At 42.5% G+C, this 16,078-nt stretch overlaps 1 protein-coding gene across 3 annotated transcripts in view; it reads left to right on the top strand.

Annotated features, from left to right (window-relative positions):
• The window catches only part of IFT52 (intraflagellar transport 52), a 49,314-nt gene that overhangs the window by 30,809 nt on the left and 2,427 nt on the right, over positions 1-16,078 (top strand). For 2 of the 3 annotated variants that reach the window (XM_077251551.1, XM_077251552.1), the window contains exons 8-13: positions 5,790-5,876; positions 7,266-7,334; positions 7,441-7,595; positions 7,693-7,780; positions 10,004-10,112; positions 10,839-10,984. In XM_077251551.1, coding sequence (XP_077107666.1) covers positions 5,790-5,876; positions 7,266-7,334; positions 7,441-7,595; positions 7,693-7,780; positions 10,004-10,112; positions 10,839-10,984 — 654 coding nt within the window. The remainder of the gene's footprint in view (positions 1-5,789; positions 5,877-7,265; positions 7,335-7,440; positions 7,596-7,692; positions 7,781-10,003; positions 10,113-10,838; positions 10,985-16,078) is intronic. The other variant, XR_013213329.1, reaches the window with a different exon arrangement.

The raw sequence follows: 16,078 nt of genomic DNA, 5'->3' as shown, positions 1-16,078 counted from the left end.
AGGAGCATGGCGGCCTCCAGTAGGCCCAATTCACTACTGTTAGAGGTGCATATCTGCTGTATAACACTAATGGCACCTGCCATGTATAAAGCGTGTTCCTGACCCCACTTCACTCCGTATCAGTCGTGATTTGGGAATGGTTAAGTAACTTTGCAAATACTTAGAGTAACCGTCGTTTTAAAATTTTATTTCCTAAGTCAATAGTACAAGTGAATATAAGACACTTATAATTGAAATCTGCTTCATTCGCCTACAGGACTGATCAATCACTCTCAAATTTCTCAATTCATGGGTAATACAGGAAAAAAATATAGTTTTGTACCATGTTAGCAAGCGGATAGAATTTGAGAGTCCTCAGTGGTTGATACCTTTTAATGGCTAACTGAAAAGATGGTAACAAATTGCAAGCTTTCGAGACTACTAGGGTCTCTTCATCAGGCATAGACTAATACAAAATCTAAAGAAACAAATATTTATGCACAACACAGCACAGAAATAATGCAATAGATAAGACAAGTGATGTGAAGCAGAACAATTTTTATGGGAGAGGGATAAACAGTTGTGGCCATAAATATTGGAACAGTTCATAGATAAGGAGTGTGAAAGTTTTGTTGTTCTGTGATTAACGTCTGGTCCATGATTGTATGATGCCCCCAAATTGTCTGAGGAGCACATTCCTTAGTTGATGTAGAAAGACATAAATCCATGTGACACATTCATTCCTGCACTAAGAGTGTCAAAGGTCATCATCAGATTATATTCCCAGACTCTTCTGTCTCTCTGAGATTTGAAGTTACTTTTTAATACCAGTAGTTTCATGTCCATAATGCTGTGATCAGAGATACAAAAATGTTTGTCCACAGGTAAAAAAATTTTTTTTTTCATTATTGTGTGGCAATGAGAATTCATCACTGTTCTCAGTTTTTGCCCTGTCTCCCCTACATACAGACCCCCAGCTGGACATTTGGTACTATAATTAAGTACACCACATTAGAAGTGATGCAGCTGAAAGTACCTGGGATCTTGTAGTCCTGATGTGAATTGGGGATCTTTATCTTGTCCGTGGTCATTATAAATGGACAGGTTTTAAATTTTTTCTGGTTGCAGGGAAAGGATCCAGTAGCTGTTGGTGAGGACAGGGAGCATCTGACAATAATGCTTCTTAGATTTGGGAGCTGTCTAAAACCCAGAAGTGGGGGGATCTAGAAAAATGCATTGTAAGCGGCATCTTTTTGTACTAAAGATCGTAATTTCAATATAGCTCCCCTTAGCACCTCCAGATTTGGATTATAGGTGACCAGTAAAAGCACCTGGTTGCTTTCTTGTTTAGTTCTGTAATTCTCCTTGATATCCTCTAGCTAATCTGGTTTTCAATTGTTCTTGGAAGGTCGCCCTGGTTCAAAAAGGTTTTTCTGAGGCCACTATGCCATCATATTATATCTGATGGCTTAGCTGGAGACAATAGAGTTTTTCTTATGTGTTTTGGATGGAAACTGTCCCATTTAAGGTATGTTGGACGGTCAATTAGCTTCTGATACAGGGATGTCTCTATTTCATTGTTCTGTAGCCTAATGATGGTGTTCAAAAAGTTAATTTCAGTACAGGAATAGTTGAGTGTTAATTTGATGGTGGGATGAAATTGATTAAACTGTTCATGGAATGTATTTACTGTAGGTGTTGCTCAGACTCCGTCCAGATGATTCAAATATTGTCAATGGTAGTAGGCCATAGGCCTGATGGGACATGAGGACGAATTCACTTTCAAGCTTGGCCATGAAAAGATTTGCGTAATGTGGAACCATTTTACTTCCCATGACTGTACCAGTCTCCTGTAGGTATATGTTATCAAATTAGTAAGTTTCACCACAGAATCAGCATCAATTCCTGAATTTTCCAGGAAGACTTTGCAGACATTTAATCCATCCTGGTGTGGGATATTAGAGTACAAAGATTCCACATCCATGGTGGCCAGGATGGTTCCTTCTGGTAGAGGACCTATTGCTGATAGTTTATTCAATAGGTCAGTTGTGTCCTGAATGTATCCTGAGTTCATGGGTAAAATCTGTGTTCAGTGAGTACAGGAGATGGCAGTTACTACTGGAAAGATTCTATGCAGATGGGAAGGGCGAAGAGGCTCTGCTTTTAGCCCTTTTTTCCCTTCCCCGCTACATAGAATCTTATCAGTGACAACTGTTATCTTCTATCTCAATAGTATAAAAATCTGTCTTCACTGAATCCAGATTTTACCCCAGAATTGAGAATAAAAAATCTGTTCAGAAGGAGAAAGAAGCAGATTTATCGGATAAGATATATTACAAATTTGCTTATTTTCATGTGTACTATTGATTTATGCAATAAAAATGTAAACGACGGTTACTCTTTAACTTAGTGTGTTCTAAATTTGAGATGTTATATCTTGATTTTTCCAAAGCGTTTGATACCATGCCACACAAGAGGTTGTAGTGAAGGACAAGACGTGCACTCTCGCTAATACTGGTGCAGACTGAACATGGAGGGATACTCCAGAATATAGTCCTGTACAACAACAGTCGCACTCAAAAAAGAGAGGTCTTCAGAATTTTTGTTAGCCAAAAAACGTGTTTTTTTTTTTATTGTGAACAAACACCAAAAATGAAGGTATCACCGCAGTGTTTCAAGGTAACGTTTCGACCCACAGGGTCTTTCTCAAACCTTACTTTCAATAGTAGATACCGAGCGGAGGGCACAAATCCCTGGAGAGGTGCAGGAGTCCCGTTAGGGGCTGTAACTTGAGAGTAACTGGTGTCTGCGGTTGGTACACAAAATGAGAATGCTGGGTCTGGGGGAAAATGTGTGTAAATGGGTAAGTAACTGGCTTAGTGATAGAAAGCAGAGGTTATAAATGGTATTTTCTCTAACTGTGTCGCTGTGACCAGCGGGGTACCGCAGGGGTCGGTGTTGGGACCTGTTCTCTTCAACATATTTATTAACGATCTGGTAGAAGGTTTACACAGTAAAATATCGATATTTGCAGATGATACAAAACTATGTAAAGCAGTCAATACAAGAGAAGATAATATTCTGCTACAGATGGATCTGGATAAGTTGGAAACTTGGACCGAAAGGTGGTAGATGTGGTTATACACATGGGAAGAAGGAATCAATATCACCATTACACACTGAATGGGAAACCACTGGGTAAATCTGACATGGAGAAGGACTTGGGGATCCTAGTTAATGATAAACTTACCTGGAGCAGCCAGTGCCAGGCAGCAGCTGCCAAGGCAAACAGGATCATGGGGTGCATTTAAGAGGTCTGGATACACATGATGAGAGCATTATACTGCCTCTGTACAAATCCCTGGTGAGGCCGCACATGGAGTACTGTGTATGGTTTTGGGCAGCGGTGCTCAGGAAGGATATAATGAAACTAGAGCGAGTACAAAGGAGAGCAACAAAATTAATAAAGAGGATGGGAGAACTACAATACCCAGAGAGATTAGCAAAATTAGGATTATTTAGTCTAGAAAAAGGACGACTGAGGGGCGATCTAATAACCATATGTAAGTATATAAGGGGACAATACAAATTTCTCTGAGGATCTGTTTATACCAAGGAAGGTGATGGGCACAAGGGGGCATTCCCTGCATCTGGATGGGAGAAGGTTTTTCCACTAACATAGAAGAGGATTCTTTACTGTTAGGGCAGGGAGAATCTGGAATTCCTTGCCTGAGGAGGTGGTGATGGCGGACTCAGTCGAGGGGTTCAAGAGAGGCCTGGATGTCTTCCTGGAGTGTAACAATATTGGATCTTACAGTGATTAGGTTCTTTGGAAGGACGCAGATCTGGGGAATTATTCTAGTGGAATATAGGCTGAACTGGATGGACAAATGTCTTTTTTCGGCCTTGCTAACTATGTTACTATGTTGTTTTATCATTGCTCTGCATTGTTGTGCCCACATTTGTTTTGTTGGTTTGCATAGAAAATTAACAGTAGTATATTTACCATAAGAGTAGTTTTCATTCACATACTAATAATATTTTTTTTTTAGCACCAACATATTCCGCAGCACCATTCATAGCATTCATTTGCTCTTTTATATTTGTTTCATGTAAATGAGCAAATTGCTCACAGTTGAACAATAAAACTCATCAATTAATGATGGCTTTGGTTGTGCATACTTAGAAGTATCTGTGATTTTCCATTCATAGTTTCTTTGTCAGTGCAGTGTGAGAACTCTGATGGCATTTTGCAGTTAGAACTTTCTGCCTATTTACACGTTTCCAGGAGAGGAGCTCTAAAGCATATGTTTATTAAAGTAACATTTCCCTGTCTCTGAGCTGTTTGACATCTTCCATTTTTCAGATGTTTCATAGCAACAGACTGTAATCTGTCACTATGGATGCCTCAAGTTTGAATATATTAATGTTGTGCAAGTCCTCCCGTTTCCTTCCACAAAGAACAATTATAGAGTTTACTGATAATGTGAGATATTGAAGCATCTTATTTCTTAAACTGTTAAGTCAACTCCTAGACTATTGCCACTACTCTGCACACACTACTGTGCCCCACGGCACCCCCTGGTCGGCTATCCTCACCATCTGGCGATGGCATCGTGCCTGTTGCAGCCTTCAAATTCTGTTCAAGATGGCATCTTCTTCTCGGATAGAATGTGAATGCTGCAGCCGATCATCAACCATTTGTCACTGATTGGCTACAGGGGTCACTTGACATCTTTCTCCTGGATGTTCATGACAGCAACCAGCAGAGTACAATATACTAAAATGGTTGCACTCAATCTTGTTAAAGCATGTTATTGTGAAATATGAAATGTGAATAGCAAAAATGGCGTTTGAATATTAGGAAAAATACATTAGACGCTTTGCACAAAATTTGGCCAAATAATGCCTGCCCATCAATCAACGTCAAGGTGGCCTCATGGGTCTGATGGGTCCCTGACCAGTGTGAACACCTCTCTGTGGCTAATGTCTGAATGCATGGGTGAATGTGGACACCTCTGTCAGCAATGCCTGTATTTATGGGTAAGTAGGGACCTGCTGTAATTAAAATCACCACCTGGTGGAGGGCGGAGTGCTCGTTCAGTAAGCTAACATTACAAAAAACTGACTGGTGTGAATGGGTGCATACCAAGAGCAGCTACCTCCATATACAATATACAATAAAAGGTTGCACTCTATCGTGCCAAAATATGTCAATTTGGAATATGTGAAATTTGAATAGCAATACGGCTTTGGAGGATTAGGAAAAAATATGAGACGCTTAGCATAACATTTGGCCAAATATTATGTGCCCATCAAGGCATCAACCATCGTCAAGGTGGCCTCATGGGTCTGATGGGTCCCTGACCCGTGTGAACACCTCTCTAAGGCTAATGTCTGAATGCATGGGTGAATGTGGATACCTCTGTCAGCAATGCACTGGTCGGGGACCGATGAGGCCACCTTGACGTTGGTTGATGGGCAGGCATTATTTGGCCAAATTTTGTGCAAAGAGTCTCATGTATTTTTCATATATTTTTCCTAATATTCAAAAGCCATTTTTGCTATTCACATTTCATATATTTCACATTGACATGCTTTAACACGATTGAGTGCAACCATTTTCGTATATTGTACATGTAAGTAGCTGTTATTTATTAGCAACCAGCAGAGGACACAGAAGAGCTGCATCGATCCAAGAAGAGAATGTTGTTGTTTTTTTATTAAACAACAGTGGGTTTAGGGTGGACAGCCCTTTAAAGTGGCCTTTTCACCAGACGTGCTGATTTATGTTACCTCTATTCTTTCAGTCGCATGGAGGGAAACTGGCTGTGGTGGGATCATGTCATATGTTCAATGATCAGTACCTGGATAAGGAAGAAAATGCAAAAATTCTGGTAAGTTTATATATTATATTATACTGTATATATACACACAGTGTATATACAGAGACATGTAAACGTTTGGGCACTACTGTGAACAGTTAAGCAAGTTGAGGATGAAATGATCTCTAAAAGGCCGCAAGTTAAAGATGACACATTTCTTTTGTATTTTAGGCAAAACAATATATACTGTATATGTTTCCATATTTTTCATTTTAACCCCTTAACCGCCAGAGCTTTTTTCAGTTTTGCACTTTCGTTTTTCGCTCCCCTCGTAGATATACGTGCATAGATTTTTTTTTATATATATTTAATGGTGAAAACAAAATTCAAGGTTTGTTTAGAAAAAAAACAGAAAAACGCCATTTTCCGAGACCCATAGTGTCTCCATTTTTCTTGATCTGGGGCTGGTTGAGGGCTTATTGTTTGCGTGCCAAGCTGGCGTTTTTATTGATACCATATTGGTGCAGATACAATCTTTTGATTCCCCGTTATTGCATTTTAATGCAATGTTGTGGCTCCCAAAAAATGCGGCTACCAAAAAAACGTAAATCTGGCGTTTTGACCTTTTTGTTTTCGCTACACCGTTTACCGATCAGATTCATTCTTTTTATAGCTTGATAGATCGGGCGATTCTGAACGCGGCCATACCAAATATGTGTTTTGGGTTTTTTTTGTTTTATTTTGAATGGGGGATGATTTAAACTTTTTTTTTTTTAGTTTAATATTTTTTAAAACATTTTTTTTACTTTTTCACTTGCTTCAATAGTCTCCATGTATGGGAGACTAAAAGCTGAGATAACCCGATCGCCTCTTCTACACAGGCGATGATCAGATCATCTTTATGTAGCAGAAATGCTCATAGGAATCTGGCTACGACAACCATAGAGATCTGCTGGAGACCTCTGGTTGTCATGCCAACCCATTGGTGACCAGCCATCATGAGATGGGGTCACCGATGGGCGGGATTAGTGATGCGCTTCTGGCGCGATCACATTAAATGCTACTGTCAGAGATTGACAGCGGCATTTAACGTGTTAACAGCTGCGGGTGGATCACGATTCCACTCATGGCTGTTAGGGACAAATATCAGCTCTTCAAAACAACTGACATGTGCCGGGAAAGATGTGGACTCAGTGCCGGATCCCACATCAAAGGGAGGGACATGACATGCGCCGTACATGTACGGCGCATGTCTTGAAGGAGTTAAAGATTTGACAGAGTTTGTGATTAATATATCTGTAATTGCTGTAATAAATTCAGCAAAACTGTATGCACAGGAGCCCTTTCTATAGATATGTAACGTTTGTTAAGTGAACATTACTGCAGTGTGGAAATGCTATTGCAGAAATATTACAAATTCTACTGTTGCACACTGTAAATTTTCTGACTTGTTCTAAACAGGATGTGCTTATGCAGTGGCTCACTACTAATGATATCCAGCTAAACCAAATTGATGCGGACGCTCCGGAGGTGAGTGTAGTAGAATTAGCTTAATCCTATGGGTTGTCAGTAAAACATTTGGAATTAGAGGGGCTTGTTTGGGCTGTTCCTGCTCTGAACCTTCTTATCCTTCCAGATTTCAGATTACACTATGATCCCCGACACCAACAAATTATCCCAGCAGCTTCGCGTCTGCCTGCAGGAAGGAGATGAAAATCCTCGGGATTTCACAACTCTGTTTGACATGAGTATCTATCAGCTGGATACTTCTTCTCTCTCCAGAGTTATCAAGTATGTGTCGGGCTCTTTGTGTTCTCTTCTCCTTTTATACTTCTGTCATTACTTTGTCAGCCATTGGTTTCTGATCTCCACATTGATGACTTTGCAGAGCCTACAAAGAACGGAACGTGAAGCATGAGACTTTGCAGCTTATCCAGCCACAGTTTGAGGCTCCGCTCCCTGCTCTTGAGCCTGCCGTACGTACTTTACAAAGTCCTCCTTGATTCTTGCACTTAATGTGGTAACTGTGATCTTACATTGTCATTTAAAGAAGTTGTCTAACTTTACCTTCAACAGAAATATTGGGGACTCGATTTTGTGGCACTGACTAATATGGAAGTATTACAGGTTCTCCTATTGCACTTGTTAGCATAGCCTTCTTCGCTGGAGCGTGTGATCAGATCTGTCCACCTCCATTTCCCATGTGTGGTGTTTTTTAATTGGAGGACAGGTCTATATCAGCTGCTCGGAGCATGTGGGAGAGTGGTGTGTTGCATTGTGTTGACTTGTATTCTGCAATTAAATGGACAGTTGGGTCCACAAATATTTGGACCGTGACCGAATCTTAGTGATTTACGCTGTGCTGCCACTATTTTGGATTTAAGATGAAACAACTCATGCAACTGAAGTGTAGACTTTCAGGTCCAACTAAAGGAGTTGAACAAAAATAACCTGTGAAAAGTTTAGGAATTCCAACCTTTTTTCTACAAAACCTCCTTTGTACTCAAAAGTAATTGGACAAATTAACTTTACTATAAATACACGATGTCAAGAAATCACATGGGTGATAATATCAATGCACAATTACAAGTAAAAAGGCACTATATCAGGCAATCGTGTGTATATATATATATATATATATATATATATATATATATATATATATATATATATATATATATATATATATATATATTATGCAAAAAATGTGCATCATTATTAAAGAACCGTGCCAGGGACCTAGTGAAGTACGTCCACTTGAGGCATGAAGGCACTGCTACCAGTACCTATTACATGCTCTCACATGAAGTAGCTAAAACTATAGGGTTGAGATATACCATCCAATTCTGCATTTGGTTGAATCTGAGCAGAACGTATAGCCCTGTACATTTCAGAATTCATCCCGCTGCTTCTGTCTTCAGTTACATCAACAAACACTAGTGACCCAGTGCCATTGGAAGCCATTCATGCCATCACACTGTGTGCTTTCGATCATCAGCCGTTCCAAGCCTTCTTCACATTTTCTTCTTCCCAACATTCTGGTACAAACTGATCTTGGTTCCATCTGTCCAAAGAGTGTTTTTCCAGAATTGGGCTGGCTTTTTTCCATGTTTTTTTTTTGTGGCAAAGTGTGATCTGGACTTTCTAGTTTTAAGGCTTTTTAATGGTTTGCATCTTATGGTGAATCCTCTGTATTTGCTCTCATGAAGTTTTCTATTTATGGTAGACTTTGTCAGTGAAACTCCTACCTCTTGGAGTGTGTTCTTCACTTGGATGGATGTTGTGAAGAGATTATTCTTCACCATGGAAAGGATTCTGTGACCATCCACCACTGTTGTCTTCTGTGGATGTCCAGGCCTTTTGAGTTCCCTAGCTCACCAGTGCGCTCTTTTTTTTGTTTTGTTTTGTTTCCCAGAATGTACCAAACGATTGATTTGGCCATTCCTAACATTTCTGCTATCTGATGGATTTCTTCATTTTTTCAGCCTAATGATGGTCTATCTTCCATTGAGAGCTCCTTTAACCGCATGTTGTGGGTTCACAGCAATGGCTCCCAAATGCAAATGCCACACCTGGAATCAGCTTCAAACCTTTTAACTGCTTATTTGTGATGGACTAACAAGGGAATAGCTCATGCAGCACATTAAAGAGCTTTTGAGATAACTATCCAGTTTCTTTTGGTCCCTTTAAAAAGAGGCAGTTGCATATTAAAAAGCAGTAATTTCTGGGTTAATTGGTTAGAGAGTGATTTCTTCTGGCTCAATGGACAACTTTCCTATAAGAGTAAATAAGTCCCTCAATACTACCACTGTTGCCTTCCCTTGCAGTTAGCTTAGGACACTAGAGGGCCAAAGGTACTATAGTTAAGCTGCTTCCAATAGGTGGCGCTATACAGTTCTAGTCCTCGTCCTTTCTGAAGAGGCAATTTGCAAAGTACTTCATATATACTTATCCATAATATGTGATTGCATTGTGCTTACTATAATTGTTCAACTTTTTACAAAATGTGAAAAAAGCTGCAGTTTCTAATTCCTTACTCCAATTAGGATGTGAATACCCTCAAATTAAAGCTGGGGTCTGCACTTTAAGCCCATACTGATTATATATTTGCATCTTGAATATGTATGTCCAAATATTTCTGGACCTAACTGTATGTTAATTTTTATTCACACAACTCCCCCCTACCTCTCATCTGTTAGGTATTCCCTCCATCATTTCGTGAGCCTCCAGCTCCAGCTCTTGAGCTGTTTGATTTGGATGAGAATTTCTCGTCTGAGAAATCACGGCTAGCACAGATAACAAATCGATGTGAGTACTGTACAGACTAATTTCTTTATACATTTAATACATACTCTCTAGTATGTTATGTTTTGGTTTTTTTTTACCACATCTGAATGTGTCGGGAAAGGTGGGAAAGTTTCTAAGATTCATTCTGCAAAACTTTTTTCTTTTCCAACTTGGCATTGTCTTCAAACAACAGAAGATTCACGAACCGGACATCTGCACTGTTTGGGAACTGGTGTGAGGGTGGTAAACTGTGTGCCAATAGTAATAAAGCTACCTCATTTACGAAAGCTGAGCAAGGGCACACACAGGAGTCATAGACAGTCATAGAAGTTTCATTATTGTTGGTCAGGAGAATCTATTTTAACATCTAAGATGTGAGAAATGGAGCATTTAGACTTGCCGATCTCTGCCAAAGTGCCAAACGACTATACTCGCTTATTTATTGGCCAACAAAAACTGATGGGAACATTCACCGATTCTCGGCCTGTGTAAATTCAACTTAAGTCTCCAAATAACCTTTTTTAGTTTTTGAATAATCCACTTGCTTCTCTTAAGTGTTATTCTTTATGCCACAGTAGATGAGATATGAATGAAGTCATCCTTGGTATAATCCCTCACATGGTCAGTGCTTGGCTGATATCTGCAGTTCAAGCAGATCTAGTAACGTCTCGCTCACAGTTCACCTGCCAACCCACCGTCATTGACTTTTTATTGTGAACACCCTTGCTGTTTTCTTCATTCATGCAGGCACAGAGGATGACCTGGAATTCTATGTACGGAAGTGTGGTGATATCTTGGGGGTAACTGGAAGCCTACCAAAGGAAGAACAAGATGCCAAACACATTCTTCAACACATTTTTTTCCAAGTCGTTGAATTCAAGAAACTTAATCAGGTAGAAATAACATGAATGCCCTTCTGAGGGCTTATTTTCCAACTAAGTTCAGTAGAAAAAAAAGACATTAAAGTGAACCTGACAGCTGATGCATGTTGGTCTCATCAGTGGCAGCATGAATCAGAGTACGGCTCCATCATTTCAGGCAGGTATGTTTTATTCTGAACACCGTGTTGTTTCAGAGAAGGCATGGTTAACGGCAGGGGTTCATGGGGCTTGGGTGACTCGTCCAAGAGGCTACTCCCTCAAGGCTTCCTCTTGTCCCTCTCCTCCTTGCATGTACAGAAACACCAGTCACTCAAATTTGCATGGCGCATGGAGAAGCTGCTCCTCGTACTAGTAACCTGAGTTCCATGTTCTTCGACCAGGTGTTTTCTCTGAAACACCACAGCGTTCCAGAGTAAGACATGCTGTACCCGCCTGAAATGATTGAGCAAGACTGAATAATGCTGCCCAGTTCCCCTTAAAGGTAAACTATTTGTACAGTGGTATAAGCTATACAAATATGCTGTTAAAGGGAACTTGTCAGCTGGATTGTGCACAGTAACCTACAGACAGTGTCAGGTTGGCGCCGTTATACTGATTAAAATAATACCCTGGTTCATGAAATCCGTCTTGTGGTTGTTGTTTAATCTTTATTTTCTCTAGTCACCTTCCACGACGGCATACGGAGGTTGCCTCTTTGCCCTAATGGGGAACAGGAAATGGAGAGGTTAAAAGGCCCTCCCACCTCCCTCTCACCAGTGTCTTTCCTGTTCCCCATGGGACAGGAGAGGTTTACTTCGTATGCAGTGGTGGCCGGTGACTGCTGCATCTAACAAGCGTCGGCTTGTGTGTAACCGGGCAGCATGGGGTCGTTTCTTACCTCCCTGCTTATGCTGCTCCCATCGTGCCGCGCTGCGGTGTCCTCGGGACCTGTGCCTAGCCTTCCCGCGCCCCCGTGAGGGCAAAGCAGGCTAGTGTTCCTGACCGGAGTCCTCCTGGAGCTCTCCGGTCTCCTTCCCCTCCGCATGCCGCTGGCAACCCGGAAGTGATCACGCGCGTCACTTCCGGTCCTTTCTGCGCTCCCTGGAGGCACTTCCGCCGGCGGTGTTTCATGCAGGACGGCGTCCTCCACGCTGGACCATGGAGGGGAAGAGGTGTTTCCACATCGCTGGGGGCAGGAGCATACCACTGTGTATAAAACCTGCCAGAAAACGTTGCAGGTAAGACTATCCTGTCATGGAGAGCAGTACCTGCCCTGCGCTTGCAGAGCCCAGCGCTGCCCCTGCCACAGTAAGTGCCGCAGGGACAGGGGTCCTTAAGTAGTAACTCGGGGGTATCTTTTAGTCACTCTCTCTCCCCTCTCATTGCAGGGAGAAAGGTCTGCCCCCAAAACTACTGCTAAAAAGAAGTGTGCCATCTGTAACATTAAGCTGCCACCGTCATGGGAGAAAAAACTCTGCAGGACCTGTACTGACAAAATTGTCAGGGCAGAGCAACCTTCTTTACTAGAAGAAATCCGCTCTTTGGTCAAGCAAGAGGTGCAATCCTCCCTAGCGGCCTTTACCCCCCCCACCCCCTCCGCCACCCTTCAGACCTCTCCTATGCCTCATCCTCAGGTCGACAGGAGGAATCTACGACCTCTATAACATCTGAAGCCAGAAAGTATCTCTTTTCTTCAGACTGGATTGAGGTCTTAGTAGCTGCTGTACGCAGTACTATGGGGCTGGAGGAGGAGCCAGAACCACAGTCCATACAGGACCAGATGTTTGGTGGCATAACTAAGGGTAAACGGGTAGGGTTTCCAATCCACCAGAATATATCTGATATGATTGACCAAGAGTGGGAATTACCTGAAAAACGTCTCAGTACTCCATCCGAGATGAAGCATAGATTCCCCTTGGAAGGCGATTTGGCCAAATGGGATGTCCCTAAAGTTGACTCTCAGATGGCAAGAGTGGCTAAAAGAACGGCTCTTCCATTCGAAGACTCGTCACAGTTAAAGGATCCAATGGACAGGAAGATAGAGAGTCTGTTGAAGAAATCATGGGAGACCTCCTCGGTAGCCCTCAAAGCCAATATCGCATCAACATGCGTGGCTAGGGCTCTATTCCGCTGGATAGGTGAACTAGAGTCTCACATATCCCAGGGCACTTCAAGAGCTGAATTGTTAGACTCTCTTCCTAGTCTCCTTAGAGCCACAGGTTTCCTAGCAGATTCTTCTATGGAAACTATCAGAATTGCTGCTAGGTCATTAGTACAGACTAACTCGGCTAGAAGGGCGCTGTGGTTAAAAATGTGGTCTGGTGATATCACCTCCAAGGCCAAATTATGCGCCATACCGTTTAAAGGTAGCTACGTCTTCGGGCCTTCTCTGGATGACATCTTGGAGAAAGCCACCGATAAAAAGAAAGCCCTCCCAGAACAAAAAACTCCCAAAAAGAAGTTTTTTCGTCCCTTTCAGGCCCAAACCTCTCAGAGAGGGAAAGGCAAGTCCTGGAGGTGGAGTTACCCGAAGGGAGGGGGGAGAAACATCCTTATCCCTCAACAACAGCAGCAGCAGTCTCAACAGGAGAAACGGTGACTTCGATCCAGTGGGGGGGAGACTTTCAAATTTTTTCTCCCAGTGGCAAAACATCACCACTTGCCCCTGGGTCCTCAATGTCATCAAAGAGGGTCTCCTAATAGAATTAATTTCCTCCCCCCCACGGGGTCTAAAAGTCACCTCCCTGCCCTCCATGAAAGATCAGTCCAATCTGGAGTCAGGTCTCAGGGTCCTAAAGATGTAAAATGCTATATCCCAGATACCGGAATCGGAGAGGGATCGGGGGCATTACTCTCGCCTATTTCTGGTTCCCAAACCATCGGGCGAGTCCCGTATCATTATAAATCTAAAGAATCTCAATCGGCATATCAAGTACCGAAGATTCAAGATGGAATCAGTAAAGAATGCCATTCCCTTGATAGGTCCACACTCCTTCATGGCCACTCTCGATCTGAAAGATGCCTACTTTCACATCCCCATTCATCAAAGACATCGCCAATATCTCAAATTTGCTGTACAGAGAGGGCATCTGATAGAGCACTATCAATTCAACGTTCTCCCATTTGGAATTTCCTCTGCTCCAAGGGTATTTTCCAAAATAATGGGGGAAGTAATCTCCTTTATCCGGAGGCAAGGCGTCTGTATAGTGCCGTATCTAGACGACCTTCTGTTAATAGCTCCTACCAAACAAACCTTGGAGTCTCATGTACCCAAGACTCTCGAAATCCTGACATCTCTTGGATGGGTGCCGAATCTGGAGAAATCTCACCTACGACCCTCCAAATGCAGGAAATTCCTGGGAGTTCTTCTGGACTCTGCAAGACAAATGTCCTTCCTCCCATTGGAACATCGTCTAACCCTACTATCAAACGTCAAGACATTCAGGGACACCAGATCCCTTACAATCAGAGAAGGCATGTCTCTTCTAGGATCGATGACAGCCTGCATTCAATCGGTACCATGGGCCCAGGCCCATTCCAGAATTCTTCAGGCACATATCCTACAGAATTGGGATGGTCATCCCAGCTCTTTGAACAAAAAACTGTACACGCCAGGTCATGTCAAAGCCTCCCTGGCATGGTGGATGTCCCCAAAAAACTTGCAAAAAGGGGTCAGTTGGACGCAAGTCCCACTGACCACGGTTACAACAGACGCCAGCAAAAGAGGCTGGGGGGCCATGATAAATCACACCCCTTTCCAAGGTCTCTGGGACCAGTCAACAAGCAGGAAGTCTTCCAACTACAGAGAGCTAAAAGCTGTAGAAGAAGCCCTACTAGTAGGAGGTCATCTTATCAAGGGACATCACGTTCGGATATATTCGGACAATGTGACCACGGTGGCCCACATCAGACATCAGGGCAGTTCAAAGAACAATTGCCTGAAGAACATATCTGCCCGACTATACTCCTGGGCAGAAAAACGTCTCTTATCTCTGACGGCGGTTCACCTGAAAGGCTCATCCAACATTCAGGCAGACTATCTAAGTCGCCAAGACATACATCCGGGGGAATGGTGCTTGAGCAACCGAAGTTTCGAGATGCTGGTGAACAAATGGGGTCTTCCAGAAATCGACCTCTTTGCATCCAGCCAAAATGCGAAAGTCGAAGCCTTCTTCTCTCTAAACCACAGGGACGGCTCCAAAGGAGTGGATGCACTAGCCCAGAAGTGGAATTTTCGGCTGGCTTATGCGTTTCCACCAATTCCGATATTGGCGAGAGTCTTGCAGAAAGTGCGAGAAGAACAAACACCTACCATATTGGTAGCTCCGCTGTGGCCCAAGAGGAGTTGGTACAACCTGATAGTGGATCTACAGGTGGATGGCCCGTTCCATTTTCCGATGGAAGAAGACCTTCTTTCTCAAGGACCAATCCATCTCCTAGATGCCCACAAGTTGAATCTGGCGGCATGGCTACTGAAGCCCAAATATTAAGAGCCAGAGGACTATCAGAAGCAGTGGTTTCCACACTTCAAAAATCTAGGAAACCGGTAACCATTGCTATATATAATAAGATCTGGAAGAAATTCTCATCCTTTTGTCTTCCTGAGGTGCCGGATCGCTTCAATCCGAATATTTCAAGAATTCTAGATTTTCTGCAAAAGGGCTTAGAAATAGGCCTCAGGCCTAGCACCTTAAAAGTCCAGGTGTCCGCCCTCAGTTCAATTTTTGATCAGGATCTGGCAAATCATCGCTGGATTAAGAGATTCATGATATCGGCTTCTAGAATGAACCCTAAGAAGCATATAACAGTACCACTGTGGGATCTCAACCTGGTGTTACAGGGGCTCACAGGTCCCCCCTTCGAACCATTATCCTCCTGCTCCCAGAAAAATCTGATCTATAAAACAATTTTTCTAGTGGCTATTACATCAGCAAGGAGGGTGGGAGAATTACAAGCCCTCTCAATGAGAGAACCATACCTGTCCATTCGAGATGACTCTATAATACTGCGCCTAGACCCTTTCTTTCTTCCAAAGGTCGTATCAGATTTCCACCGCTCTCAGGAAATTGTGCTACCTTCTTTTTGCCAAAATCCTGCAAATCCAAAAGAAGAGAGATTCCATATGCT

The sequence above is a fragment of the Ranitomeya variabilis genome, chromosome 4, assembly GCF_051348905.1.
Source record: "Ranitomeya variabilis isolate aRanVar5 chromosome 4, aRanVar5.hap1, whole genome shotgun sequence".
NCBI classification, from domain to species: domain Eukaryota; kingdom Metazoa; phylum Chordata; class Amphibia; order Anura; family Dendrobatidae; genus Ranitomeya; species Ranitomeya variabilis.
This window is presented reverse-complemented; position numbering and strand designations above follow the sequence as displayed.